Source organism: Drosophila takahashii, chromosome 3L (genome assembly GCF_030179915.1).
Source record: "Drosophila takahashii strain IR98-3 E-12201 chromosome 3L, DtakHiC1v2, whole genome shotgun sequence".
Lineage (NCBI taxonomy): Eukaryota > Metazoa > Arthropoda > Insecta > Diptera > Drosophilidae > Drosophila > Drosophila takahashii.
In genome coordinates, this window is record NC_091680.1 from 22,825,645 (window position 1) to 22,852,962 (window position 27,318).

A 27,318-nucleotide genomic window follows, 5' to 3' on the forward strand; every position below is an offset into this window, starting at 1 on the left:
ATCTAGCTATTTTTCGCGATACAAGTGAATATAATCGATAATTTCCCAACACCCTATCCGATTAATAATGTTGTATTCTCGCCCCATCAGGTCCTAATTTACTCTGATTGATTCGTATAATTTTTTCACTTAGATAAACAAAATAAAATCTTTAAAAATCCCAACTCTCTAGCCTTACTAGGTGGGTTGAAAGATTGAAGAAAAAGTTTCTTTTAATTTATTTAATGTAGTTTTTTTAGATCGATACACTTACTTCACCGATTTTCTAACTTTCCGTCTAAAATCAAATTTCTGAAAGGTCTGAAAAGTTTTCGATCGTAATCCTTGCTCCAACTAATTTTACTATGGATTAAAGTATAAAATTTGTACAATATTTTGTTATGAGAACTGGTTTTGTTCATATCCTTTATTCGAAAGCTGCTTTAATCAATAATGGTGTGTTTAGTCCCTTTATAGTTAATATCATTTATGATTTCATCCACAATATTATTTAATCTTGCGATTGCATTGTTAAAAATCTAATTCTTAATGAGAAAAAGCATCTTTTTACCACAAAGTGTCCTTTTCTTTGTTGCTTTTCTTACTTCTTGTTCTGTTGTTTTCCTTAATTATACAAAAGTGTTAATGCTCAGCGACTGATAATTTGCCGATAGATGGCTGCTGATGCAGAAAAGCCTCGAGACAGAATCATCGTGTAATCCGTCGGATTTTACCCGGATGTAATCTTTACGAAATATCAAAAAGATTTCATTTAGCTATAAAATTGTATACATAAATATAAATACTGGTCACGTACGAATATCGCGTACTCATGCAGCTTTGTCAGATGGTTTTGATCATAATTATGATATCATAAATGATTCATGTTATACCAAACATTCCACGCTAATAACTAAATTAGTTGCCTTAGCTGTTAGCCATATATGGCTTTAAGTACATTGGTTCGTTGTTTCCATCCTCATAATCGTCTAATTAAATAAATAAAGTTACTGGCAACGTTTCGGAGTTTTCTCTGTAAAAGACCAGCCGCCGCCCGTCATTAAATTTTGCGGGAGAGGAACACAAAAGAGGAGGAGTACAAGTGAATATACAAATGATTGACAAGATACTACATGGAGACTTTAGCTTCAAAAGCTTTTTTGTTTTTTGTTTTAAAGGGGCTAATCAGGGCTTGAGGCTTGGTCACCCTCTGTACTCATCGTTCGCATCAACTTAGGCTAAAATATCCCCGGTCTTACGGCTCTAGTAGAAAAAATAATCATGGCAAGCGCTTAAGCGTAGCTTAGTCTACTCTCTACATAGTGGTTACTGCGACTATGGTTGCTGCTCCTGCAGCTGTTGTAACAGTTGTTGCTTCGTTTCCGCCTTAACGGTCTTGTAGCGGTCCTTCTCCTCCGTGTTCTCCGGCGGCTCACACTCGAAAGACGCCATGGAAAGTGTATTCTCATTGAGCACGGCGCTGTGCTGAAGATAGGCTATAACGTTTGGCAGCTTCTCGAAGGGACAGTTTACTTTCTTCCACTCGTTAAACTCCATTACTTGTTTGGCCAGCTGGGAGCACTTTTCGAAATTGATATGATTGTTCGGCAGCCTGTTGAAGAAAATACTCTCGATAAGTCGCATTTCGGGTGGCACTAGGAAACCTACTCACCGATTGGAACATCCCTCGTTCAGAAAGTACAAGTCCTTAACAAATAAACTAAAGAATGGAATGATTATGCGTTCGCGTTCCTCGGTAGCGCCCTCTGAGCGCCACATTGCAGCTTTGAGCGTAGAGCGATAGCTGTTGAAGTTCGATGTTGGATCCATTTGATGTTCCAGCACGGAGAACTTGGCCGATTGCACTTTAGCCCACTAAATATATAGAAATTAAATCGAAGTATGAGAGAGGCGATATATAAAACACACCGCACATCTTACCGTCTTTTTGAGTCTGCCTATGGGCGCCAGATTTAGACCAGCTATTATGGCCATCAGACTATTAAAGTTGCCAATATTGAAGCACTCCCGAGCCGTCTCAATCCAATACTCGATGATGCGCACACGCTGCTTTTTTTTAGGATACTGGAGGGAAACATTGAAGAAAAGTTTTAATATCCTGCTCTTTCTCAGATAGATTTCATTCTGTTTACCCACCTTGACAATCTCGCTGGCCGTCAAGTAGCTGAGTCGATTGAACCACTGCACATACGACTCCAGGTTGCGCGTTTTCTTCATGTCGTTCAACGAACCACCGCCCTCCTTGCTCCCATCCTTGGCCTGCTGCTGATAATCCTTTGCAAAGGCCTGCACAAACTCCTCCGGCCCAATGTGGGACAAGCGTTCCAGTTCGATGGCCGTCAGCTGGTGGGCCAAGTGGGCACAGCTAGGGCACATGTCCATAATGCCAAACACTTCGTCCGGCTGGGGAGTTGTGGAGATCGAGTTGGATGCGGAGGCAGAGGATGTGTGACCGCTGGAGGAGGAATTGGAGGTGCCGCTGGCCGACCCGCCGCCACTGGCTCCGTTGGCATGTGAGGAGGAGGAGGAGGTGCCCAGAAAGGTCTGGAAGGCATTGTGCAAGTGGTGATGGTGGTGGCCGTGGTGTTGGGGCAGCTGCTGTTGCGCCTCCTCGGAGCTGAGTGTCTGCAGGAATTCCTCGTACTGCTCCAGCGACGTCAGACGGGAGACGAGCAGCTGCAGAATGCGCGACACTTGCTTGCCCAGCGAATTGTCGATGTAGACGCACTTCCTCGCCAGAATGCGCACCTGCTGCATCAGCCGCTCATCTCTAAAGTCGTACGGAAAGATCTCGATCCATTCCGACAGCAGTCTGATGCAATGCTGTGCCGAGCGCTGAGTGCTTGTCCGCTGCTGGGGACGCGGCTCCAGTTCAGTGGTCTGTGCTGCCGTGGAACCCTTCCTTTGGGTCAGCGGCGAGGCGGAGTTGATGCTCAGCAGCATGGTTCGGCCAGGCGCCTGTCCGGCGTCATCCACCACATCTCCGCCGGCGCCCACATCCTTTTGCTGCTGCTGCTGTTCCCAAGTCTGCGAAATCTGCGCCAACAGCTCGTGGGGGCGCACAAAAAGTCTGGCGCTGAGGAGAAAAGCGAAAACGAAGCCGTCATCCGGATAGTATTCGTGGGTGGGGACCATGTGGGTGATGAGCGATTGCAGCGGACCCGAGTGTAGGCGGCCCTCGCAGTAGACCAGGTGTTCCTCCTTAGCCTCTTTGCCCATAATCCGGGTTTGGGCCGCGCCATAGCTGAGCGTCTTCTCGGGCGGCTTTTCCGGCAGCGCGATGCGACGTAGGGCGGTTAGCGACTCGTGGGCGTGGCAGGCGCTATTGCTCCTCTGCGTCTTCAGGTCCGGCAGTGTTTTGTGTGTAATTGACGTGGCAGTGGCACCTGATGCACCACCAGCCCCAAGTGTCGCTCCCACAGACCTCTCCTGCCCCTTGAGATTTAGGTTGATGTTGGCGCTGCCGGTGCTGCCGCTGCGGCCATTGGTGGCACTGCTAAGGCCACCGTTGCTCGACGACATCTGGGCGCTGTGCTGTCCTAGGCTAACGCATCTAAGCCAGCGATCAATGTCCGGGGTGCATCGGGAAGTCGAGCGAAGAGCTTCTGTAATGGAAGGTTTAAGTATTAGCCAAGTCGTAAAAGATAAAGAAATAATAAAGTTTATCATTTGGAAACACGTAGCGCGTATATTCGCATTCTCATTATAATCGCAGAACAAGAGTTCTTATTAAACATTTTTTACTCAAATGGATCAACAAACTGAAGGTGGGCGAACAACAATATTATACCTGTTACTCGTGAAGTAAAAATTTATATTGTATTCGTATATTTGCAAAAGTACGTAACAGGAACAGTGGCGGACAAAAGTCTACGGAAGCCTCGGGAGTAGGAAATTTGGTCATCTTCGAGGGTATTATGGTTCGTTCTCAGTATAAGACCATATTTGAACATAATTTGAAGGCATCTGTGGACAAATAATGCCTCGGAACTATCTCGATCCACCAACAGGATAATGATCCCAAGCATACGGCGCATATCCTGAAGAATTGGCTGCTGTTTTATGCTTTTCGGCAATTGTTTTTACCACCATAAGGCCTGGGCATACAAATTATAGAGCAGGTTTGGGTAATTTTGGATCGAAAATTTTGAAAGTTCTATGTAAAAAATCGTCCGTAGACTTTTGTCAATGCCATTTTTTAAGTTTTTCGTCCGTAACTTTTAAAGTTTTTTATGAATAAGAATAAAATTTTGGTTTCTGTATATTAATAACATTAAGAACAAAACTGCATCATTACTTTTCCCGTAAAAGCAATAGGAGTGGGTGAACTCCCAAAAAGGGGGTCGTCCGTAGACTTTTGTCCGCCACTGTAGAAGGACGTGTTTCCGCCGGTTTGTCCGTTTGTCTGTCTGTCCGTCCGTATGAACGCTGAGATCACGGATACTATAAAACGAAACTATAAAAGTTGGGATCAACCATGCAGATTCTTGGTGTTCTTACGCAGCGCAGTTTTCTTTCATAAGACGACCCCCTCGCCCACAATAGCTTCAAACGATTTTGAAAGTATCTGGTGCCCAGACCTTTAAAGATTATAGAACAAAATTAATGCAATTTTGTTGTGCTTAAAAATACCTATAGAAATGTAGAAGAAATTTTTCAAATCGGACCATTCATTTGAAAGTGATGAGCTAATAATGGAATTCAAGCAGTGCAAGCAGTTTTTTGCTGCATGCATATCTCCATCTTCCTCGCACTGCCTTAAGCTGAGTAACGGGTATCTGAAAGTCGGAGTACTAGACTCATTAACTCCCCAAATGCTTAGAAAGAATTTACTGAACTCAGTAGGATCCTTACTAAGTTACAATTATCTGAACAACCCATTAACGTTATTTGATTCGGTGCTTCTAGTTCAAAGATCGCATCAGTTCGACCATTTTCATATTGATTTTTAATACATTTCAACCAGTGTGCAGCAAAAGAAGCTGTGGAGGCCACCAGATAACGAGCTACTGAAAACTGAAAAGCGACTAAACTGTTAATTTGTTGGGAATTCAGAGCAATCGTGGCTTATCACGGGCCAACGAAAAACAGCCTCGAATTCAAAACGAAACACGAGAATTACAAATATTAATTAACAGCAAAACAAAAATGCCCGAATATGGGTCAACAAATTGTTTAGCTGGGGCTTGGGGTGGGTGGTAAGAAATGGGGAGAGGGGAGGGTGTCAGAACGGGTGGTCTGAACACGTTAATTGAATTACCAAGACGCACAGCAACACCATCCACCGCCCACAAACAAAAAGGGAAGGGCCACATTTTCACTTTTCTTGCCATATTGCACGCTCCATTCTCAGTGGGTTGAAACGGGGAGGAAATGTGGGGGGTTAAATTATTAACTGCAGAGCAAACAAAATCAATTTTCAAATAATCACCAACAACAACTGAACTCAGCCGAAGGCAAATTAAAGTCTATATTTATAACGATTCACAGCGAACATGGCCAGCGAAACAGCGGCAGCAACAACATTAACAACAAACAAGTGGAATGCACTGCCCATAAAAGCTTAAAACAACAACAACTGCACAAGCAATAACAACAACACCATAATTTGTATACAAAACGAAGGTAGAAGAAGAAAAAGCAGAGATAGCAATGACAGACGAGAAACGCTAAAGCCGTCGCACAGTGGGCTATATTCAGTCGAATAATGAATAATTAATTAAAACTTTCTGCATAAGCAAAATATCTTTATAAAAATTGTACATATGTATATAAAAATAGGGTTCTAACTTATACACGAATATGATATAGTTAAACTTTCTTTAATCAGAGGGGTTACAGAAACGGGCGACGAATTTGGAGACGGTTGGTTCGTGTACTTGTTTTTTTGCCATTTGAGAGATTTACTTTCAGGGGAAATTTGGTTGGAAGAGATTTCTGTAACACCCTTGAAAATACGAAATACTCAAAACTTGGCTTATTTGTTTGTAGGATCTGTAAAATTTTTAAACTTAAAAAGGGTTTATTTTAAAATGTAACTTTTGTATATTAATAGCTTTTAAAATTTTAAAATAGACATACAATTTTTTAAATTTTTTTTCAGCGACTTTTAATAAAAATGCTTTTAAATATGATTTTAACAATGAATTTTACTAAAATTCTTAAATGACTATAAGTAGAATTCATATTTTAAGCCAGCATCGCGTTATTGGCTCCACTGTGCAAGGTGAAAGAAAGGCAAAGGCCGACGCGTGTGGAAATGCAGGGGAAAAGCCAAGAGGCCAGCAAAGAAGTCAACCCAACCGGGCTAAAATGCAGAGAGGGAGAGAGAGAGAGCGAGAGAAAGAGGACGAGAGAGTCAGTAAATGGGGCCGTGGCCGCAGAAGAACTGTTTTCCCAATCGAAAGGGCGACAGGACATGGGTCTAATTGGAATTGGCTTGAAGGAGCTAATACACATACATACCTGTCGCAGCTCCAGCTCCCGAGCATGCTGCAAATGTCCCAGCTCAAAGTCCTTTGATCGACGATTCTGCTCCGCAGAAATTGGGACAGGACGAGGAACACGCCCGCAAAGAAGCTGCACTGCAGGGAAATCAGGACAGTCGAAAGTGGAACACTAGCTGTAGTTGTTGTTTCTGTGGGCGGGCGGTTTTTTTGTTTGCTTGCGTGTGTGTGTGTTTGCACGGCAATTCACAATACGCGAAGTTTGAGCTCACCTCACCACCTTTACACTCGCACTCACACTCTCACGCACGCAGATGCAGGCTTACATGGACGCACCCTCACCCCCGCGGCAGAGGCTCGGCAGAGGCCGGGCAGAGCGTTGGCATATGGACGCCAAAAATTATGAGTTCGGCTGGCAAACACCGCTTTTCGAGGCCCTCGGCGTAATTAATTTGCCACACAAAATGCACTGCGACGCTTTTTCCTCGGCCATGTACGCGTCTGAACTTGTCTGTGTGTATAGTGTATATACAATGTATGTACAAGAGCACCGACCGGTTTGTTTGCTACGCAGAATTTTCTTTCCACAACTGCGAGATAGAAACGCACTGGGAAAACAAGGAGTCGGGCTTGAATGGATATCGCGGAACTACGGATTTAATGCCACAAAAGGTATTGCAACGGCAGTTGCGTGATTTCGGCCTGCCTTTCGCTTTTATTGCATTAAAAATGCGCAGCGAACCGAACGTCTCGTTTTGTTTACTATGGCTGAACTGCACGCGTTTGCCAACACTGCACTCGAGAGGTACCAGAGGTGGCCATTCGACTTTATCCCCGCCAAATCTGGCATTTTTGAAGCCAAACTGCTGGAGCTCTGGCTTCTTGTCAATGTTTGACTATTTTTAGCTTTTAGTGGTGCTGCGTCAACAACGATGAACGGAATCTTTATAATACACTTGGGGGAATCCCTAAACTATTAAATTGCTGAATTGTTGAAAATTCAACAAAAAATTTCAGAAATTAAGGGAACGACCCAAAATGGTTTCTGTTGAATTTTCAAACAGCTGTTATTTGTTGAAAAGTTTCACGGAACTTAAAGCATGTAAAATTTGATTTATTATTGCTACCAAGGTAAAAAGAACCACAAATATGCTTTCTAAGTTGATTTTAAAATAAATAATGCGTACTGGTGATACTAATATGTCACAGAGTTGCCAGGACTTTTAAAAAAAGGCGACAACTCTGGCTTTTCAGCAATTCAACAAAATTTTCAGCAGCCCCGAGGCTGTTGAATTGCTGAAATTTCTGAAAGTTGACTTTGTATGGAACAGCTGATTAACAGCTGACCAAAATTCAACAATTCAGCAATTCAACAGTTTAGAGAATCCCCCTAATAAATTTAGGGGATTCCATAAAATGTTGAATTGCTGAATTGTTAAACTTTGATCAGTGTTAAATCGTTGAAAAGCAGAGGTGTATGGAGCTTTTTAGTATTACAACACCTATTAACTTATAACTTTGAAATTAAATGAGAAAGTATATTTTTAACTATTAATTATAATAATAATGCTTAATAATTTTAGAAATTAACTAACAAAGTTCTATTAAATTATACAGGTTTTAATGTCCGATTAAATGTGACACAACTGATCATAGCTGATTGATAATTTTAAAAGTTTGAAAAAGCCTTTTTCACAGCTGCTTAAAATTGCAAAGAGCTGTTGCGTCCTGTTCATATAGGCATCTGTTGTTGCAATAGCAAATGACATTGTGGTAGACGAGAAACAACTACATTGCTACCTTTAAATAGCAAACATTACCGTTTTGTGACTTCTAAAGAAGTATGAATATGTTATGTCAAAAACCTAGTTAATAAAGTCTAAAAAAGCTAACTTGTTTATTTTTTATTTTTTACTAAAAGGGACTGCATGTTCCCACAAAAACAAAGGCTTAATTTATAATATTCAAATTACTAAATATATCTTACAGCTGGTATACAGGGACGATAGTATCGCGATAGTTGTTAAACCATCGACGGTTCAAGCTGGCTCCTATCCAGAGATATCGATAGTTTGCCAGCTCTAAGGGACAGGGAAAAATGGGATGCGAAAATAACTGAATTGCAGGCGAGAACAAAACCACTGGAGGCAGGGAAACAGCAGACGCCACAGGCAGCAGGACACAGACGCAACGCCCAGCAAGGCCGACATCCCGGCAAAACCATAACAGTTGTCCACCTATTAAATGGCAAATGGGAGTGCGACCGAAGCGGCGGCCACGGGCGCTCCGCAGCAGCAGCGGATTCCCCAAACGGCGCAGCAGGCGCTTCTGACCGACGGCGGGGTGAACGATCTCGTGGCGGACGTTTGTCTAAACGGTCGTGCCTCGGACTACTCCGCCATGAGGGCCTCCACGTCCACGGGCGGCTCGGGATCGGGAGGAGCAGCACCCTCCTCCTCGTCGTCGTCCTCCTCGTTCTCCTTCAAGCACTTTCTCAGCAGCACGGGCACTGTGACGGCTCCGACCAGCACGGTGACCTCGGCCGCCGTCCAGACGTCCACTGGGGCACGGCCCAAGGTGCCCCAGTCAGCCTCCGCCTCCCACATGCAGCAGCCACCGGATGTGAACGGCAGCAGTGCATCCTCCCGGATGAAGCGATCGCCGCGCTTCAGCTCCTTCGACTCGCAGGCGAGTCTGGCGGAGTACGCAGCCTGTGGTAGTGGCTCCTCCCAGTCGCAGCACCGCCTGAGACCGGATCTTCGGCTGGGCCATGACGTCGTGCAGGATGCACTGGACAACGACGACGATGACCATGTGGCGCTGGCCCAAGTGCGCAACACCAGCAGGCTGTACGACGAGCGAATAGATGATGGTGAGTTCTCAATAGAGCCCTTCGTGAATTATTCAATTTTTGTTTTATCATAGTATCATGCCATCAAATTTCTGATTTGTTTAATTCAATTTCATGTTAAATAAATTGAATGTTTTTCTAATTCATTTCGAATTGAATGAATGAATGAATAATTTTTATAAATTTTTTGAAATTGCCAGAATTTTATTTGTGTCTTCTTTTGAGAACAACAAGTGGAAAATTTTTAAGAAATCAATGTTAACTGCATAGTAAATAAAATTTAGGCAGATTTAATCACAAAATTATGGCCCTTCTTCTTCAAAAGAAATTGTCATTTGAATTATTTCGGAATTTATGACATTCATTCATTCAATTCTATTAAAATTATAATTCAAATTCATTCAATTCTATTAAACTGCAAATTCTAATTAATTCATTCATATTAAACAAAAAATTCATGCAGGGCTCTAGTTCTCAATAAGACTTACAGGAGATTTATCTAACAATTCCACTTCTCCAGACATTTTCCCATCGGCCGCCTCCAACCAGCAACCCGCCATTGGAACGCGCTATGTGCCTCGCTCCTACTCCAACTACGATATGCCGCCACAGCTGCCGTGCCCCTCATCCTCGCCGCGCCGTCGTCCCTCTGGCAATCGCGATCAACGCCCCACACGCCTGGTGCTGTCCGCCGGCCCCAAGATGAAACTCGACCTGCCACTGGACACGTGCAATGCAGTGGGTGGTGCTGCTGCCTCCGCCCTGCCAGACTTCGTGCAGGATCACTTGCCGGACGCTTGGTGCGGCGGTCAGGATGCCCTCAGCTCGCCCCCCAACTCCCCACTCGGAGCAGCTGAGGCGGCGAGCGGAGCTGTGGGTCTGCTGCCCTCTGCTTTGGCACCCAGGAGCTGCCTACCCAGTGCTGCCCCCGTCCCCGGTCCTCCCGCAGAACCAGCCGCCGGGTCTACCGTCAAAATGCTGCCCGACTTTCTGTCTGACGGCCCCATAATTCACTCGTCTCAGCGACTGGCCGACGTGGCTATCGGGTTGCCCTCCAATTCCATTGACTCGCCTCCCCAGGAGGCGGTGGGCACGCTGCAACTGTCGTCACTGCGTCAGGAGAACGAGCGACTGCAGCGGGAGCTGCAGGAGGCGCGGGCGGAACTCAATGTCCAGACCCGGCGGGCCAGCGACTTTGAGCAGCAGCTGCTGCAGTTTTCGGAGGCCGCTCGGAGGCGGGAGGCGCTGGCCACGACGACCAATACCCAAACCACACAGCAGCTGAGGCGCCAGTTGGCCCAATTAGAGGTGAGTGCCCCGATTGCAAAATTAATTCTTGTAATAAATATATGTATGCGAGATCTAATAACTCAGAAACAGGTGGTCCAAATTTGTACATCATATTGCATTTAAATTTTATTCGCATTCGGTTTAAACTACACTTAAAATAAAGTTTACCCTAAATTTTAGAAAATCGCCATTCAAATTTATTTTTTCTAAATACAAGAAAGTTATTTTTAAATCTAATTTTTCGAAAATCAGTTTTTCCTTAATCAAAGAAGATTTTCTTAAATGTAGAAAATGGTTACTATGAACTAAAATCACCCTAAAAACTAGAAAAAATGCCCCTAAAATTAGAAATTATTTTCTGAAATATAGAAAGGCAAACGAAAATAATAAAATAATACATTTAGTAAAACTACCCAAAAATTTAGAAAATATACCTTAAAAGTTTAGAAAAATTTTACCATAAAATTTATGAGGAGCTTGTCTTGAAGATAAAAATAGGACTATTTCCTTGACTTTAGGGTTAATTTTATTTTGAGTGTAGGCCGAAAAAGCCTTTCCTAGAACCACGGATTAGATTGTTAATTGAATTTCCTTTAAATTTATTTAAATTTTTTAAGGATTTTCTATAAATGTCATTATCTTAAAAGCACAAATTGTATAATTGCAATGAAAGTTCATTATTTCTGTAAATTTATACACTTTTAAACCGAAAAAAAGGCTAAAGAAATTGTTAATTTTATAAAAGACCCAACTTATTAACATTTGAGCCATTCTATATGTGCATAAAGCTAGCAGAACCACTGTCGCAATTAAAACAGTCGTCGCAAATATTTTAATTGCCTTCATTTTTTTTTTCAGGCGGAGCTAAGCAGCCTAAGGGGCAGTGGCGCCTCTGATTGCGCAGCAGGTGGCGTTCCAGTGGCGGCTCCTGGCAGAGGAAGCGAGAACGCCGCCAGCAGTGGGATGAGCAACCCGCGACCGTCCAGAACGCATCATTTGTCAAGGGATCTACTGCGAGCGGCCGATACTGCAGAGCAGAACTTAAGGTGAGCTAGATCAATAATAAAAGGAAACCTTTTCTTAACGTCAATCCAATTTTGCAGGCAACTGCTGACTGGCGTGGAGAATCTGCGCCAGATGGCGGCCAATTTGGAGCAGCCGGCCCCGACAACAACTCCCCGAAGTCCCGACCTCTACACCGACTTCAACTGAACTGCCCGGGATCGACTCTTCGGAGTGGACGCTGTGCTTCAGCTCAGATCGGTTATTGTTGTTTGTGTAAACATTGTAGCCCACGTCGCCGCCTAGAGCTTGTTTTTAGATGACCCCGCGAATGTTTTATGTTTCCGTATAATCTGTTGCATTGGGCTAGGCCCGGTCGAGAATCTCCGGGAGAAATGGGAATGGGGATGGGCAATGTGAGAATCAAAGCGCAAACTCGTGATGTTGGTTGATAAAGCAAAATATATAATTCATACTTGATAAATCGATATAGCATATTCGAGGACTAATATCAACGGCTAATGTAAATTACTCTACCATGTTAAATGTCTGCCACCCAAAAGGAAGCTGCGCATTGGATCGTGGGATAAGGCGCCCGGAAAACGGGCAGAGGTTTATAAGAAGCGAGATAAATGCGATATATTTTTTGTTAAGAACAAAGGATTACCTGTGCACTTCAGTAGTTTGTGCTTCAGTACATAGCAAACAAGAATTGAAATAAATTATTATGAGACAACCATCTGTTTACCCACTGTGTGATAAACCTCCCAGAGTTTTTCCAACAGGCCCCCCAAAAGAGAACGTTTTCCTGCAGCCTTGACTTTGCTCTCCAATCTGATAACGCTCTCCGGCGACCAAGTTCTCTATACCGCCGCTGGAATCGTCGGTCAGAGTCGTTCAGCGATCATCTAGTTGCCTCACCGACGCCGCTCAGCGCGCACGACCGCCTCGCGTAGATTCACTTGGTGCTGCTTTTGATTCCCGGTGTGATTAGATCAAAACAAAATAATTAGATTATATATATATCGAGAAGAGAAAGAGAGCACCAATGATGTCCAAGAGATTGTTGGGTGAGTTTAGTACGAAAACCGCGGAGGATTAAGATCTTTTAAAGCAATTTTGAGGGTTTGCTGATCCCACAGGAAAATCGTTTCTTTTTCCTCCTCTGAAACCGGAATATTTATTACAATTATCTGCTAATCTGAAAATATGTAAATAAATTAATTGTTCCATGCCTATTTCTAAGGCACTATAGGTACATTTTATTAAAGAGTAAACTATTAAAAATGTTTTGTCGAGTTTGCAGAATTGTTTATTTTTTAAATACACACCCCAAAAGGACGAAAATCTACTTCGCCCATGAAAATATTATTTTTTAAAGAAGAAAATTTACTTCACTTTTTTTTATGAATTTTTATGAACCATTTTTCTCCGTGTGCACCTAATTATGAACTTTTTTAGGTATCCGCTTATCTCGCTTGGTCCAAGTTGGTTCAAATTTGGGGTGCTCGTAGTTGAGGAAGATAAGGAGCAGTTGATAATTTGACAGGTGGCTGATAATCCAGAGGTGGTCCCAAGCGCACTGAAAAGTCGCGTGGCCTAGGCTGTTCGTGGGGTGCCATTTCTTATCTGTTAAAATGGGAACATCACCTCAGAGCAAATAAAAGATCTAATTATGGTTCCTATGGCGCATTTGAAGCTAAATACGGACAATTGGATAGCAATTCACGGCCGATGACCCATTTACAAATTGTTTACAATTCAGATCTGAACTTAACCACACGTGAACAAGTGCAGCAAAAGTTTCTGTTGGAAATTGATACGACGAGCAATCACATGTGTACTAGGAAATTGCGTTGCAGTTCAATTAACAACAGAATAAACAGTACTACCTCGCCAGTTGAATAAATAAATATGTTTTACAGGAGAAAAAAATAATTTCCTAAAAAATTTCAGTTGATAAGCTTAAATAGGTAATCTTTGACAGGTGCAAGCTTCTGAAGAATTTATGGTAGCACAGGAAAAAAATTGAATTACATAAATACCTTTTGGATTTCGAAAGAATAGTTTTGTTCCTTACAAATTTTCATTTTGCTATACCTATTCTTACTGAACCTCTGTAACAAGTTGAGCTTATTGGGTAACGGATTGATGGAGTTACAAATTAAATTCTAGAAATATCAAATTTAGAATTAATCGGTCTTTCCAAATAAAGAAAAACCTTAGATAATAAATTCTTTGACTTGAATTTAATTTTCATTGCCGACTCGGAGTGGTTTTTGCATTACTTTTCAGTAAAGTAAAAAAAAACCTTTATATTTCTAGCTATACTATGAACAAATTAAAAATTTGGGGACAGTAAGCTCTGACCTTGTTATGTCTTTTAATCTAATTTTCTAAATACGTTATGAGAAGCCATTGACAGAAATGATTTCCAATAAATTCACGAATTAAACAAAAATCTGAAAAACGTGAGCTTTAGCTTTAGATCAGCTCGCCAAAATGATCTTGTTTCCTGTTTATTACCTCTTAAAAAAAAACAATAATATTTATTTACTACTACCTCTTCTTTTTCAGCTCAGACCTGTCGGATACTTCCGAGACCCTCGGTCCGCAGGAGCTCCAGTTCAACACTGCACTCCAAGGTGGAGCCCGCCATGATGAACCAGATGCAAAGTGAGATGCCCGAGTGCGATCATCGTCCGGGGGCCTACGAAGGCTCCAGCTACGAGCAGATCCTCAAGACGAGGCGCGATCACCTGACGCCCAACCTGCTGGCGCACTTTAAAAAGCCACTGGTGATCCACGCCGGCCACATGCAGTGGTTATTCGACCACGAGGGACGGCGCTACCTGGACATGTTTGGCGGAATCGTCACTGTGTCCGTAGGACATTGCCACCCGTAAGCAACAGCTGGGGAAATTTTTAATCTCCACATAAAATTCATTTACTTTGAGTTACTACTAAATTTCGACTAGGTTAAGTGCCGCTCAAGAACTAGGATTAATTATTGGAAAGTTCTAAAAGGGTTTTACAGATCACAGGGCCATAACATACATAGTATTTATTTCCAAAATTCTTTGATATGATACTCAGATGAAAATTAAGTCAATTCTCTATTTACTTATAGACAGGCTTGTTGATCAAGAATAATAGGGAACATATGGGTTTGGAACCACTTTCTAGAATCTGTAGTATGCAATTTCTCTAGTTATAAGAGTTTTTTCTGTTTGCTAGATACATATGTATGTTTAAAACAAAAAACATCTTTTCAAAAATCCCTTTTTGATTTACACAAAGATTGTCTTTTAGAAATTTATAAGAGTTCAAAAACGATGGTGAAAAATTTTTCCCTAGGATTAAAGATTCCATCACAGCGCAGCCATAAGAATTTCGTAGTCAAAGTAAAATACATTTTAGTTCTATTTTCAAATAATAATAACAACTAATCCTATCGTGAAGTGGTACCATTAAACTTAAAATATAAATTTATAACAATAAGTTTCGATTAGTTGTGGAACAAAATGGCAATTTTAGGAAAAATTTTTTTGTTTTCTCGTAATAATTTCCTGTACAATATAGCTTTAAAGACTGTTGTAAAACATAAACATTATATTATCAATTCTATTTACCCATAGGAAAGTGAACAAGGCGCTGAGCGAGCAGACGGCCAAGCTGTGGCACACGACTAACATCTATATGCACCCCAAGATCCACGAATATGCCGAGCGCCTGGTGGCCAAGTTTCCGGGGAACCTGAAGAGCGTTTGCTTTGTGAACTCCGGCTCCGAGGCCAATGACCTGGCCATGCTGATGGCCCGCATGCACACGGGACACCAGGACATCCTCTCCCTGCGCAACTGCTACCACGGCATGTCGCCCTACACGATGGGTCTGACGGCCCACTCCACCTGGCGCTTCTCGCTGCCGGGTGTGAACAACGGACTGGTGCACGTGATGAATCCCGATCCTTACCAGGGCATTTGGGGCGGTTCCAAGTGCCGGGACTCCCCAGTGCAGACCACGCGCGACTGTCAGTGCCAGGAGGGCTGTCAAGCGGGTGACGCCTACTACAACGAGCTGGAGGAGACCTTCAAGTACTCCTTGCCGCGCGGCAAGGTGGCGGCCATGTTCGCCGAGTCCATCCAGGGCGTGGGCGGCACGGTGCAGTTCCCCAAGGGCTACCTGAAGCGAGCGGCTGCCCTGGTGAGGGCCAACGGAGGACTCTTCGTGGCCGACGAGGTGCAGACGGGCTTTGGGCGCACCGGCGAGCACTTCTGGGGCTTCCAGGGTCACGACTACGTGCCCGATATAGTCACCATGGCCAAGGGCATTGGCAACGGCTTTCCGCTGGCCGCCGTGGTCACCACGCCGGAGATCGCCGCCTCCTTGGGTCAGGCTCTGCACTTCAACACCTACGGAGGCAACCCGATGGCCAGTGCCGTGGGCATTGCTGTTCTGGATGTGATTGAGGAGGAGCAGCTGCAGCGAAACTCCTTGGAGGTGGGCACCTATTTTCTCAAGGGTCTGGCTGAACTGCAGCAGCGCTTCGAAATTATTGGCGATGTGCGGGGCAAGGGACTGATGATCGGAGTGGAGCTGGTGGGAAATCGCGAGAAGCGTACTCCCCTGGCCACGCCGCACGTCCTCGATATCTGGGAGAAGTGCAAGGACTTGGGCGTGCTCTTCGGACGCGGTGGTCTTCATGGAAACGTAAGTAGAATCTTTTCTTTGGGCTAAGTGCATCCTCATCGGGGCTCCCTGTCATTCTGCACACGGGACTAACAAGAAACTGCCGTCCGTAGAAGGTTTCCCCAGAGAAGCTGTGGTAGAGCTTGAAAAAATATCGACTATTTTCCATTTTTATACCCGTTACTCGTCCGTCCGTCTGTATGAACGCTGAGAACTCGGAAACTACAAAAGCTAAAAAGTTGGGATTTCCCACATATATTCTTTGGCTTTCTACGCAGCGCAAATTTATTTCAGCCGAGGGCCACGCCCCCTCTAACGCCCACAATCCCCACAAACAATTTTAAAAGGTGTCTGGCGCCCACACATTTTAAGATTTTAGAAAAGTAAAAATGGAGTCGAAATGTAGATCAAAGTTTTCTATATCCATCTCCCTCGCACTCCCTTTACCTTAGTAACGGGTATCTGATAGTCGGGGCACCCGACTATGGCGTTCTCTCTTGTTTCAATATTTAAATTGTGTTTTCCCTTCAAAGCATCGATCATATCGAATCAATATGTGAAAATATCGAAAATATCGATAATTTTCAAGTTCCACTCGTTTGGGGCTCTTCTTCGGGCGCATCATCACTCCTCCCCTCTCTATCTTTCTATCATTTCGTGCATTTCCACAGGTTTTCCGTATCAAGCCCCCCATGTGCATCACTCGGGCTGACGCCAAGTTTGCGTTGGATGTGCTGGCCCGGGCTATCACGGAGTCCCAAACTGAGAATAATTAACGAAGACCCAAATGAGGAAGAGGAATACACACCTACATACACGAGAGAGCGTTTGTAGGGTGGTATCAATTGCATTTAAAGACCGATTCAGCTGAACTTTCGGTTGTTTAGTATTTAAAAGAATTGGTTGTAATATATAACATTAAATGTTCTAAGTAACCTAAAAGGTTATTTTATGTAAATCGGAGTTTTGCGATTCAAGTGTGCGAAGGGAGATTATTCCACACCCGAAAGCACAAAAAGCCCATCCCTCAAGCGCTTTTGTATCACATACACACAGGACTTGGAAACTGTTTGGGGGCCTTAAGTGAAAACATTTTGGTTTGACCAACTATACTTTTTAGAATTCAAGTTCTACCCTAAAGTCGTACACCTAAAACGATAGTATCTCGTAATTTATGCATTAGTCCAAAAAGTAGTTAATTCCGCAAAATATAAATAGGAATGAGGTGAATATGGATATTGGAAAGGCAAGTATAGATACTATCTATTAGATAGTGGACCTTGGACGAACATGTATTATATGTACCCACCTCAAAAACGAGTGGTCAGGACATATTTAAGTGTAATGCACAACGACTGAAAAATTACAAACTAGTTAGTGTAAATGATTTTAGTGCTAATCAAAAAAGAAAGTAAGCTTCGCTAAGCCAAAGTTTATGTAGCCTTGCAGTTAATAGAAATAGATGCCTAATGCGCTACCTCTTTCCGATCGCTTTCTCTGAGAGCGAGCACATCTATTTCCTGACCGAAATTCTAATACTTCCTCCGAAAAAAATGGTACATCTGTTCAAATCTAAATATTCTTACATTACAAGTTACTTAACAGTTTTTAACCATTTAGCTGTACGGAATAATATCTTTAACAACCATTAAAATAAGCATATCTTCATTTAATGCATTAACCTAACGCGGCACTAATTTCGTTGGAAAAATACTTTTTTAAAGATTGGCTCACAATTTTTTTAAATTTTGACATTCCCAGCATTTTGGAAAATACGGTTCTTTAGTTTGTAATTGGTTGGTTAACACAGTAAAATGTACCCAACTCTTTACGTCCTCGACTATAGCATCCTTCTTGTTTCATTTGTTTTTCACTCGTTCTATCAATAAAGTTTGCAATCAGAACTACTATTTGCATGTGCAAACTAGTTTACGGTACAACACTAGTTAATTACAGGACGTCATAAATGGAGAATTTCCCGAACTAATTCACAGCTTATGCCTTCTTCAGGTGCTGAGCTTGAGACCTCCCCTGTGCCTTTGCACAGGAGATGTGGAATTCGCCCTGGAGACATTGGAGGCAGCCTTTAAATTCCACATGAACAAAAGCCCTCGCAGCTGGAGAAATATCCCCAGGACGAAATAGGCTGATTAAACAATAGAGTTCATTTATTTGCTTTCCTTACAAGCTAGTAATTGAACAACGTTATAGAGCAGCATTATGACCGAATATCGAATCCTAAAATTAACAGTTTCTGAGCGAGGCTTTGACTTAATTGTAAATATCCTTAGTTGTAAGAAATAAATTGTGATGTGGAGCGTATTTTTGAGGAAAACGGGTGATTCGAATCCGTAAACGTATAAACTGTTTAAACTAGCGTAATGTTTGGTATCGATGGCATTGCCTTGAGCATAAATAAATAAAATAACTCGAAAATCACCTTCGCTTAAACTAGTTAATGCAAAAACGCAGTCTTGTCCTTTAGTCCAGGAGATTCTCTTGGGGTGGATCTCCTTTGGGGGCTCCCCTCCCCAAGTGGCTCCTGTTAGACTTGGATGTCAGGGTGCTTGCCCTCGTTATTGTATTCAGCATTGAGCAGCGTCTCCGACAGCTCCTTTCTCGCCTTTTGCAGAACCCAGAACATCAGGGCCACGCCACAAATTACCTTTAAAGAAACGGAATGGATTAGAAAAGGTCTTTCTCAAGTAGAGTAAATTAAATCCTATATTTACAATAGTTACGATAGCCCTACTTATAAGTGTAAAATGACACGGTGAATTATAATGCTAATAGAACTCCGTAATCTAAAGGGTAAAATAAAGGAACAGTAGCTCCGAGAATTAATGACAATTGGTAATCTATATTTTTTACATACAAAACGCGATGGCAAATTCTTTACAACAAAGAATCAAAGAAGAAAAGACTTGTATTCATTATTTAGAAATAATAAAATTCAATCCGTCTGAGCAAGCTTTTACGATAGTTCAATAATAATGTTTCAAAATGTTTTTTTAAGATGCCTATAAATAGCACACTACATTGACTAACTAAGCAAGTAATTATCAAGTGAACTCACCTCAAATACAAAGCTAATGTAGCCTGTCAGCTTGGTATCATTATCGTTAAGCACTTCGTGCATCGACCTCAGCGTGGAGCCCAAGTAAACATTGATAGTTTGGGCTGGCAGCAGCCCAATCAAGGTGGCCACATGGTAGTCTCTCGTATTGATGGAACTGATCTGCGAAAATAATAATGTGATATAGAACTGGGTCGTAAAAGTGTGTCATGCTTTAATTGGACTACGTCAGAGTAGCGATATGGTGTTAGAGAGAAGACCTTTAAAGTAAACCGGTATTCGTTATTCAAGTTCAAGTTTGGTTTACTTAAACGAATATGTGCAACGTACATTGTACAATGTACATATATATTCGAGATTTTCGCCCCTCGATATTAACATTTCAAATCATGAACGCTGCCTTGACTGTGTAATAAGATTTACTTAGGTTTTTGCCTACCATAAAACCCCTTTTTTAATGTAAAAAAAAACTGTTGGCCTTGAAAAATGTTACTTTTCCGATTGCTAAACTTTACCCTCTCTCTAATAAGTTATTATTATTAGTAATAACTTACTCCGAATATCACATTCTGTACTCCGAAGGGGATGGGGGTAAGTCGTGTGAAGAGCACCACCCGAAAAGCCTTTGGTCCAGATATCACGCGAAGAATCGCTCGACCCGTATCATTCTTGATTAGCCTGCAAAAAAAATCCGAAAGAACATATCAAAGAGGTGAAAAGAAGTTATTTATACATTAGTTTATATAATAGGTACTTATAGCCTCTGTTTGCGCTTATCTAAGCGACAATCAGGAAATGATTATGGGGGCTGTAAGCCAGTTCCACCGTTTGGCAGTTAACCAGTTCACGCTCCCCCATAAAAATTCGAGTGGGCAGGGATTTCATGTTATCATACAATTAACCAGCCCATTAAGGGGTCATTTTCGCCACTTGGTAACATTATGTTGTTATATTGGGAAACGTGATTCGCAGCTATAATTGAAAAATTAGATACGTTTGACAGTGGGACGCACTCTCGTAATTGGCGGAAATGTAAAGACTTGCTGTTATCAGCTTTTGCCTATGCAATTATTTCTCACAGTCGCGCCATAAACATTTATAAATGCCTGATAAGGCACAGAAAACCAGGCGAGCAACTGGAGAAGGAGGTATTTCAGCTGTAGTGACGAGTCTTGCACAAACCAAACAAAGTAGTATGACAAATCGGGTTTTAATATATATAAAAGAAGTAACACATGAATAAATGACGGCGTTAATTCCTAGGAATTACTTGCCATGCCCTTATCAGCGCGGTATTTCTTCGCCGCCAGCGAGGTCATGCTGGTGATCCACCCTGATCCCCGCCAGCTAGCAATCTTAGGGATCTGGCTCGACCGGCGGGTATGCATGCTTCGATCGCTTGGGGTTCGCTGGGACAGACTGCAGTGAGTACCTCCACGGAATAGTCATCTCCGATGTGCAAGGTGTCGCCGAGCTGGCAAAGAATGCCCCGGAACTCGGGGTAAGCGCGACAGCAGTCGTCGGGAATCGAGATGGACAGGCGCAGCGAAACGACGTTCCCAGGTGCAAAGGGATAGTCGAGGAGTCTCCGACTGGTGTCCCTTTTACCAAGACCCACGTGGGAGACGACAACTGGAGAACAGTTGTAGTGGCGAGCCACCTCGACTGTCTCAGCGGGACTCCTTTCCCCTTTGGGCAACACCCGCAGCTCCCTGAGATGCCGGGCTAGAAGGATTAGGTAAGCGGCATGCAGTTCTAGAGGTGTGCGAACAGCTCCTTCACTTCCAGCGGACTGTATCAACGCGCACAGATCGCGACGAATGTCGAGGAGAGCACCATAAAGCATTTTCTGGGGTGGAGTGAACCTGCCTGAGCTCGGCCAGCATCTGGCCAGTCCGCCTTCGTAGCCGCCGTACTGGCAACCAGCATCCAAATGCCACAATCCATTGTTATCTAGTAAGCAGGAGGCTTTGGCCTCATCCGGATGGGCGTATCGCAGACGGCACTTGTAGTCAAAAAAGGTGGATAAATTGTGGGAATTGCGATGGTGCTGGGCCATCATTTCTGCCAAGGAGTCCGCGGCAATTTCGTTGGCCCGACGCAGGGCACACAGCTCCCGGGATGTCTTAACGGTGCGTGTGTACTGCAGGATGTATCGGGGGTTACTTAAAGGTGTCCTAGCCTCATCGGCCGCCTCCTGGACTATCCTGCTAACTAAACTTGAGGTCTGAAAAGAGTGCCATAACTCAGGCGATTGATCCTTTAGCAGCCAGAGCAAACTTTTCTTTAGCATGGCGAGGGGCAAAACGTCGTCCACATGATGCATGTGGCTATAGATTGTGGACAATTGGGAGTCCACCTCTTCGGGCAGGAAGAGCAGCGCACCAGACTTTTGCTTTCGGCTGCGGTGGAGCACCAAGGCCGCTCCTGGTCTCAAGCAATCGCAGAGATAGAGGAACTCGGATCTTTGTCGGAATGGACATCTCCTTAATGATTCAGCACCTGCCACCACGAGAACGTGGGCAAATATTCGGTTCTTTCTCTGAGGTTCCTTAAAAGCGTCCTTAGCATGCATATAAGCATTGAGATCATCCAAGGCCATTGTTCGGTGCAAATCGATCTCCTCGGGCAACAGAACCTCTTCGGATCTCGGATCGCTTCGCAGATACTCGGTTATGGTTGGAAACTGACCGCCTGGGGCGTCGCGGGAAAACCTATCTATTAGTTCGGGCACTGGGAGAGGTCGGATTCTCTTGGCGAACTCGGAGGACATGAGCGTGGGCAGCACCAGATGGACATCACTCCGATCCGAAGTGGCCACCACGGAGCATCCGCGACGCACGTCACGTCGGGCTAAATACTTAAAATTTCTAAGGGAACGCAGCATTGAAGATTCAATGGAAGCAGACAGGTTGAAGGAAGAGGGTACTTTGTGAGACAGTTGTTCAATAGGGTTCTCTGATCTCCTTTAGTACGGTTGACTAAAAGATCCGTATATTTGTATAAGAAAGAGAAACTATCCATACGAAACACCTTTTATCATTTTACAATATTGAAAGAACATTCTTCAGTCGTCGTACAAACAATATGAACCAACAAGTAAGTCAAATAAGTACATATATATAATGGTGCCACAGAAATCGCTTATCACTGAATTCGGGTATTCTTTTTATTGTTGTACGTAAGAATTTCGTACGAATTCAGGGCTTTGCGAGTTCTGGGTCATCCCGATAAGTTCCATTCCTATAACAACTAAAAAATGTATGTAATCAAAATGAGTTATTTTATACGTTACAATTAAGTTCTTCAAATAATTCTTTAAATATTGATTTTCCGCCATTGTAACAAAATTACAGAATATGAAATACGATGTTAGGATAGAATGTTAGCTTAGGAGCTTTCAAAAGGCTCAGTGGTAATAAATTCACTTTGATATTTCCAAGTAATGAGTTTGACTTTATATGTCTAATTCCTTCTGAGTGATAAAGTATGACCCAAAAAAATTGAGAACGATTTTAAAGAAATTTTTTTTTTTCAAACATACCCACGATAGAAAATTTTATTAAAATAACTAGCAGGTTCGGAAGGCCCGCAACTTCGCCTGCGGAAATTAAAACTGAAAATTAAGCGTACCTTTATATTTGCTACTTATTTTAAATTGAAAAATTCCTTATTTTTAGCATATAAGCCGAGAAAAGATTTTATCATAACTTTATTCCTTAATATTTGCTTAAACATAACTCTTTCTCTAAAAGATAGCTCTCCAACAACCAATATGATAATTTTGGTTAAGATTTATGAAGTTAGAGGAAATATTTTTTTAGGTAATCGTAGTAAACCGTAATTAGCCGTAGTAAACCATAGTAAATCGTAGTAAATTGTAGTAAATCGTAGTAAACCGTAGTTAACCGTAGTAAACCATAGTAAAACGTAGTAAATCGTAGGAACTCGTAGTAACTCGTAGTAAACCGTAGTAAATCGTAGTAAAAAAAAGTTAAAGACAACTTTAGTTTCTGAGCGTTCATGACATTAAGTCATATACATACTTTACTGAATGTTCCGCTACTAATCGTAGTAAATCGTAGGAAACCATAGTAAACCGTAGCAAATCGTAGTAAATCGAAGTAAATCGTATTAAATCGTAGTAAACCGTAGTAAATCGTAGTAAATTGTAGTAAACCATAGTAAAACGTAGTAAACCGTAGTAAGCCGTAGTAAATCGTAGTAAATCGTAGTAAATTGTAGTAAATCGTAGTAAACCGTAGTAAACCGTAGTAAATTGTAGTAAATCGTTGTAAACCGTAGTAAACCGTAGTAAATCGTAGTAAAAGAAGTAAAAGAAAGTTAAAGACAATTTTAGTTTCTGAGCGTACATGACGCTAAAACATACACATACTTTACTGAATGTTCCGCTGCTATTTTGTATTTGTATGCAAGAATTAGCACCTCTGACAAACAAATTTATAACTTTTGCCTCATTTACATTTGTTGGGGATAAGATACATACATACGTAGTACGTATTACGTACATACATATTTGAATAAATCAGATAATCGCGTGTCGATATTGCTAAAAGTGAGTTTTTCGTGGAATCTATAATTATTTTAACGAATGCATTCAAGTCTTTAAAAACTATAAATATTTTTGGGACGCTCAAATGCATACTAATAGAGTTGGAACAAATCGGAGCTAAACGGATGTTTATGCTTGGTCAGTCTCTCCTTATTATACCCTTGCAGCGGGTATTATAATTTTGGTCAGAAGTTTGTAACGCAGTGAAGGAGACGTTTCCGACCCCATAAACCCCGATCGGACGTCTATATCTTATAGCTCCCATAGGAACAATAGGGTAAAATCGGTAAAAATTTAACGTTTTTCAGGATATTTCGCGCAGAATATAAGCTATTGACATGAAACTTTCCAAATCTTATTATTTTAAGCATACCTTCATTAGGGTAAAAGCGCGTGCCGATCGGGCGTCTATATCCTATAGATCCCATAGGAACAATAGGGTGAAAAATTTTAAAATTTTATTTTTTTCAATTATAAAATATTTTGTTGTTTATCAATTCATGTTGCTAATTTAGTCAAGTTTTCATTCGTAAAATCTGCAATGGTATTAAAGCTTCGACTTGCCGAAGTTAGCTTCTGTCCTCGTTTTTAAGTTGGAATTTATTCATAGAGGATCTAAATTTTGAAGAGTAAGTAAATGATTTTAGAGCATTCAAAAGAAACCCCACCATCAACGAAAGCTCAATTTCACCAGCTCCATGTCAATCTGAGCTTTTAAACTCCAAAAGTACCAGATAGTTATACCCGTTACTCGTAGAGTAAAAGGGTATACTAGATTCGTGCAAAAGTATGTAACAGGCAGAAGGAAGCGTTTCCGACCCTATAAACTATATATATTCTTGATCAGGATCACTAGCCGAGTCGATCTAGCCATGTCCGTCTGTCCGTCTGTCCGTCTGTCTGTCTGTCCGTCTGTCCGTATGAACGCTGAGATCTCGGAAACTATAAAAGCTAGAAGATTGACACTTTGCATGCAGATTCTAGGAGTTCCTACGCAGCGCAAGTTTGTTTCAAAAGAGTGCCACGCCCCCTCTAACGCCCACAATCCCTTATATACGATTTTAAAAATTTCAATATTTCGGAAAAGTAAAAATGCAGTTTTATGGTGTTTATCAATACCTATCGAAATGTAGAAGAAATTTTTCAAATCGGTCCATTCGTTAAAAAGTTATGCGTGATCAACGTTTTCTATCTCTATCTCCATCTCCCTCGCACTCCCTTTACCTGAGTAACGGGTATCTGATAGTCGGGGCACCCGACTATAACGTTCTCTCTTGTTTTAGCTAGGATGCGTAGCTCCAAATCACTCACCTTTGCACGGGAATGCGATGCCGGCAGCTGCGAATGGTGACATGGGCGACGGCGATGCCGAGATTCGCGCCCAGGATGACGGTGAGCCATCCGCGCAGCCAGCCAAACAGGTAGCCGGCGGTGATGAGCAGGACAAAGTAGCCGACGACCACGGGGAAGCTGACCAGAGCGAAGAGCGCCATGTAGACGGCGAAGGTTATCCAGGCGTTCTGCATCTCTATCCAGAAGAGCAGCTGGCGGGCATAGTCCCTGGTGGCCCAGCCGATAAAGACGAGGGCGCCCAGGAGGGAGGCGGGCACCAGGCAGCCCAGGTACCAGTTGCGGCTGAGGAAGCCGTGAGCGCGTCCCCACCAAGAGTTGCGCTTTCGGCTGCGGAGCACGGATGAGGTGGATCGAATGACCCTCCGACTGGGAGCATTGCTGGCGAGGAAGGGGTCGCATTCGCTCTCCTCCGAGGACTCCAGGGCGAGCAGGGCGGAGGGATCGGAGGTGGAGGAGGTTGCACTACTGACCAGTGGGTCCGCCTCCTTGGAACAGCTGACCTGGATCAGCTGAGCGGGGGCAGCCGAGGCAGAGGGGGCGGGTAATTGCTTCTGCATGTTGTTGTTGTTGTTTGCATATCCATACGTATTGTTGTTGTTGCGACAGCTTGTGATCTCGAATTCCAGCGACGACATGGCCAGGATTTCCACTCAGCTCCAGTGCCACCTTTCTCCGTTTTCTCTTCCACTTGTCGCTGCGAAATTTCACTTTTTTTGTGCACCCGCATCCGCGCTGAAAACAGATGTTTATGTTTCTCGATTTACGGACGCATGTGTGTGCTGGGTGTCACATATGGCAAGGCAACCGAGTCCCAGAAACCGTTGTTTTTGTTATTGTTGTCTTTATTCAATTAGAATTACGCTTTTTATTGTTTCGTATTCCACTACGCCACCCGCTCAACAAACGACGCACGTCTGCCTGTCGCCGTTCCGATTGGAACTTCGCGTTCCCGCAGCGCAGCGAGAGAGAGCCATCAGTGTTGTGGCTTCAGCTATTTGCAGTCATGTTTAGCTTTTTTAAGATTGTTGGCTATTTTACATAGATTTGGCTATAGCCAAACTTTAAAACAGAACTTAGCGAGAACCTTAATGGAATTAAGTAAATTTAATTCAGTTCATAAATTATTTTGAAAAATCTCAGTTGCTAATGCGGTTATTCCACTACATTGGTCGGCTCATTCATTAGAACAATTTTTTCTCAGCCTATACGATTTTACGTAGGTGCGAGCAAGACAGATATATGTCAGCTGCAATGAGCAATTAATGAGCAAAATTTTAAAAACCGAAGGCCACCATTTTATTTTTTTTTGTATGAGCAAAATTGAATCTAAAAAGTACAATTTTGCTCATTTATTAGAGCTACTGTAAATCGGATCTTGCTCGCACCTACGTAAAATCGTATGGGCTGAGAAAAAATTGTACTAATGAATGATCCGAACGATGTAGTGGAATAACCGCATAATTAAGGACTAGTAATCATAATATCAGTTTAAAATTTCATTCTTCATCCTAGGATGGAAAATTGTCAAAAAATCACACTTACTTTCAATAAAAATACAGGTAAAGACTATATGAAAATTGAATTATCTAATTAAGTTGCAAAATATCTATAAATCTTTAACATATAAATAAATTTATTTATATAAAGCTAAAGTAAAGTATAATTTAAAAGTATAATTTAACTATATTAAGAGCTCTAGCTGCTCTAGCTCGTTTGAGGTGTGAAATTAGGTTCATTTTTAATTTTAATTTATTATATATATATATACATATAAATTTTTTAAATTTTTAACTTGTAAGAGTATGAATAGCTTACTAATACTAATAATTATTAAAAAGAAAATTAGATTTTAAAAAATGTTAAAACTAATCAAACACACCACTTTTAAAATGGAACAGGAAAAATGTATGGTCGTTTTCTAATTTATTTATTATTTATTGTTATTTATTATTTATTGTGGAATTTACAACAATTCAGACATTCGACTGTTCAGGGAATACCCCTATTGTATAGCTACATCAAATCGAATGGATTG

General features: G+C 42.3%; 5 protein-coding genes across 8 annotated transcripts; 2 read left to right on the forward strand and 3 right to left on the reverse strand.

The window, feature by feature from the left end:
• Positions 1 to 182: 182 nt before the first annotated feature.
• LOC108057965 (ras-GEF domain-containing family member 1B) lies at positions 183 to 7,225 on the reverse strand. 2 transcript variants are annotated; one of them, XR_011418464.1, is made up of 6 exons: positions 6,466 to 7,225; positions 2,137 to 3,605; positions 1,921 to 2,064; positions 1,652 to 1,854; positions 797 to 1,591; positions 183 to 724 (listed from the first exon to the last, which is right to left on the reverse strand). XR_011418464.1 is itself a non-coding variant. In XM_070214651.1 (6 exons), the coding sequence occupies exons 3-6, from the start codon at positions 3,520 to 3,522 to the stop codon at positions 1,315 to 1,317; spliced, it is 2,010 nt and encodes a 669-aa protein (XP_070070752.1). In that variant the 5' UTR covers positions 3,523 to 3,605; positions 6,466 to 6,584; positions 6,719 to 7,225; the 3' UTR covers positions 183 to 1,314. The 2 variants fall into 2 exon arrangements, 1 of the variants encoding a protein (XP_070070752.1); XM_070214651.1 differs by having other exon boundaries at positions 183 to 1,591; positions 6,466 to 6,584; positions 6,719 to 7,225.
• A 1,282-nt stretch (positions 7,226 to 8,507) lies between these two features.
• Positions 8,508 to 12,325, forward strand: l(3)04053 (lethal (3) 04053). The gene is made up of 4 exons (XM_017142435.3): positions 8,508 to 9,318; positions 9,818 to 10,605; positions 11,446 to 11,633; positions 11,691 to 12,325. The coding sequence occupies exons 1-4, from the start codon at positions 8,691 to 8,693 to the stop codon at positions 11,797 to 11,799; spliced, it is 1,713 nt and encodes a 570-aa protein (XP_016997924.2). The 5' UTR covers positions 8,508 to 8,690; the 3' UTR covers positions 11,800 to 12,325.
• Positions 12,326 to 12,498: 173 nt separating this feature from the next.
• On the forward strand, positions 12,499 to 18,720 carry LOC108057963 (alanine--glyoxylate aminotransferase 2, mitochondrial). Of its 3 annotated transcripts, none has more exons than XM_017142437.3 (4): positions 12,499 to 12,659; positions 14,167 to 14,491; positions 15,228 to 16,302; positions 18,292 to 18,720. In XM_017142437.3, the coding sequence occupies exons 1-4, from the start codon at positions 12,638 to 12,640 to the stop codon at positions 18,424 to 18,426; spliced, it is 1,557 nt and encodes a 518-aa protein (XP_016997926.2). In that variant the 5' UTR covers positions 12,499 to 12,637; the 3' UTR covers positions 18,427 to 18,720. The 3 variants fall into 3 exon arrangements, with proteins under 3 accessions (XP_016997926.2, XP_016997927.2, XP_070071977.1); XM_017142438.3 differs by lacking the exon at positions 18,292 to 18,720 and adding an exon at positions 16,953 to 17,239; XM_070215876.1 differs by lacking the exon at positions 12,499 to 12,659 and adding an exon at positions 13,922 to 14,060.
• Positions 18,620 to 26,230, reverse strand: LOC108057964 (transmembrane protein 64). The gene is made up of 4 exons (XM_017142441.3): positions 25,242 to 26,230; positions 19,912 to 20,035; positions 19,358 to 19,519; positions 18,620 to 18,946 (listed from the first exon to the last, which is right to left on the reverse strand). The coding sequence occupies exons 1-4, from the start codon at positions 25,916 to 25,918 to the stop codon at positions 18,827 to 18,829; spliced, it is 1,083 nt and encodes a 360-aa protein (XP_016997930.2). The 5' UTR covers positions 25,919 to 26,230; the 3' UTR covers positions 18,620 to 18,826.
• Positions 20,549 to 22,315, reverse strand: LOC108057962 (xaa-Pro aminopeptidase 3). The gene has a single exon (XM_017142436.3). The coding sequence runs from the start codon at positions 22,242 to 22,244 to the stop codon at positions 20,673 to 20,675; it is 1,572 nt and encodes a 523-aa protein (XP_016997925.2). The 5' UTR covers positions 22,245 to 22,315; the 3' UTR covers positions 20,549 to 20,672.
• Positions 26,231 to 27,318: the final 1,088 nt, after the last annotated feature.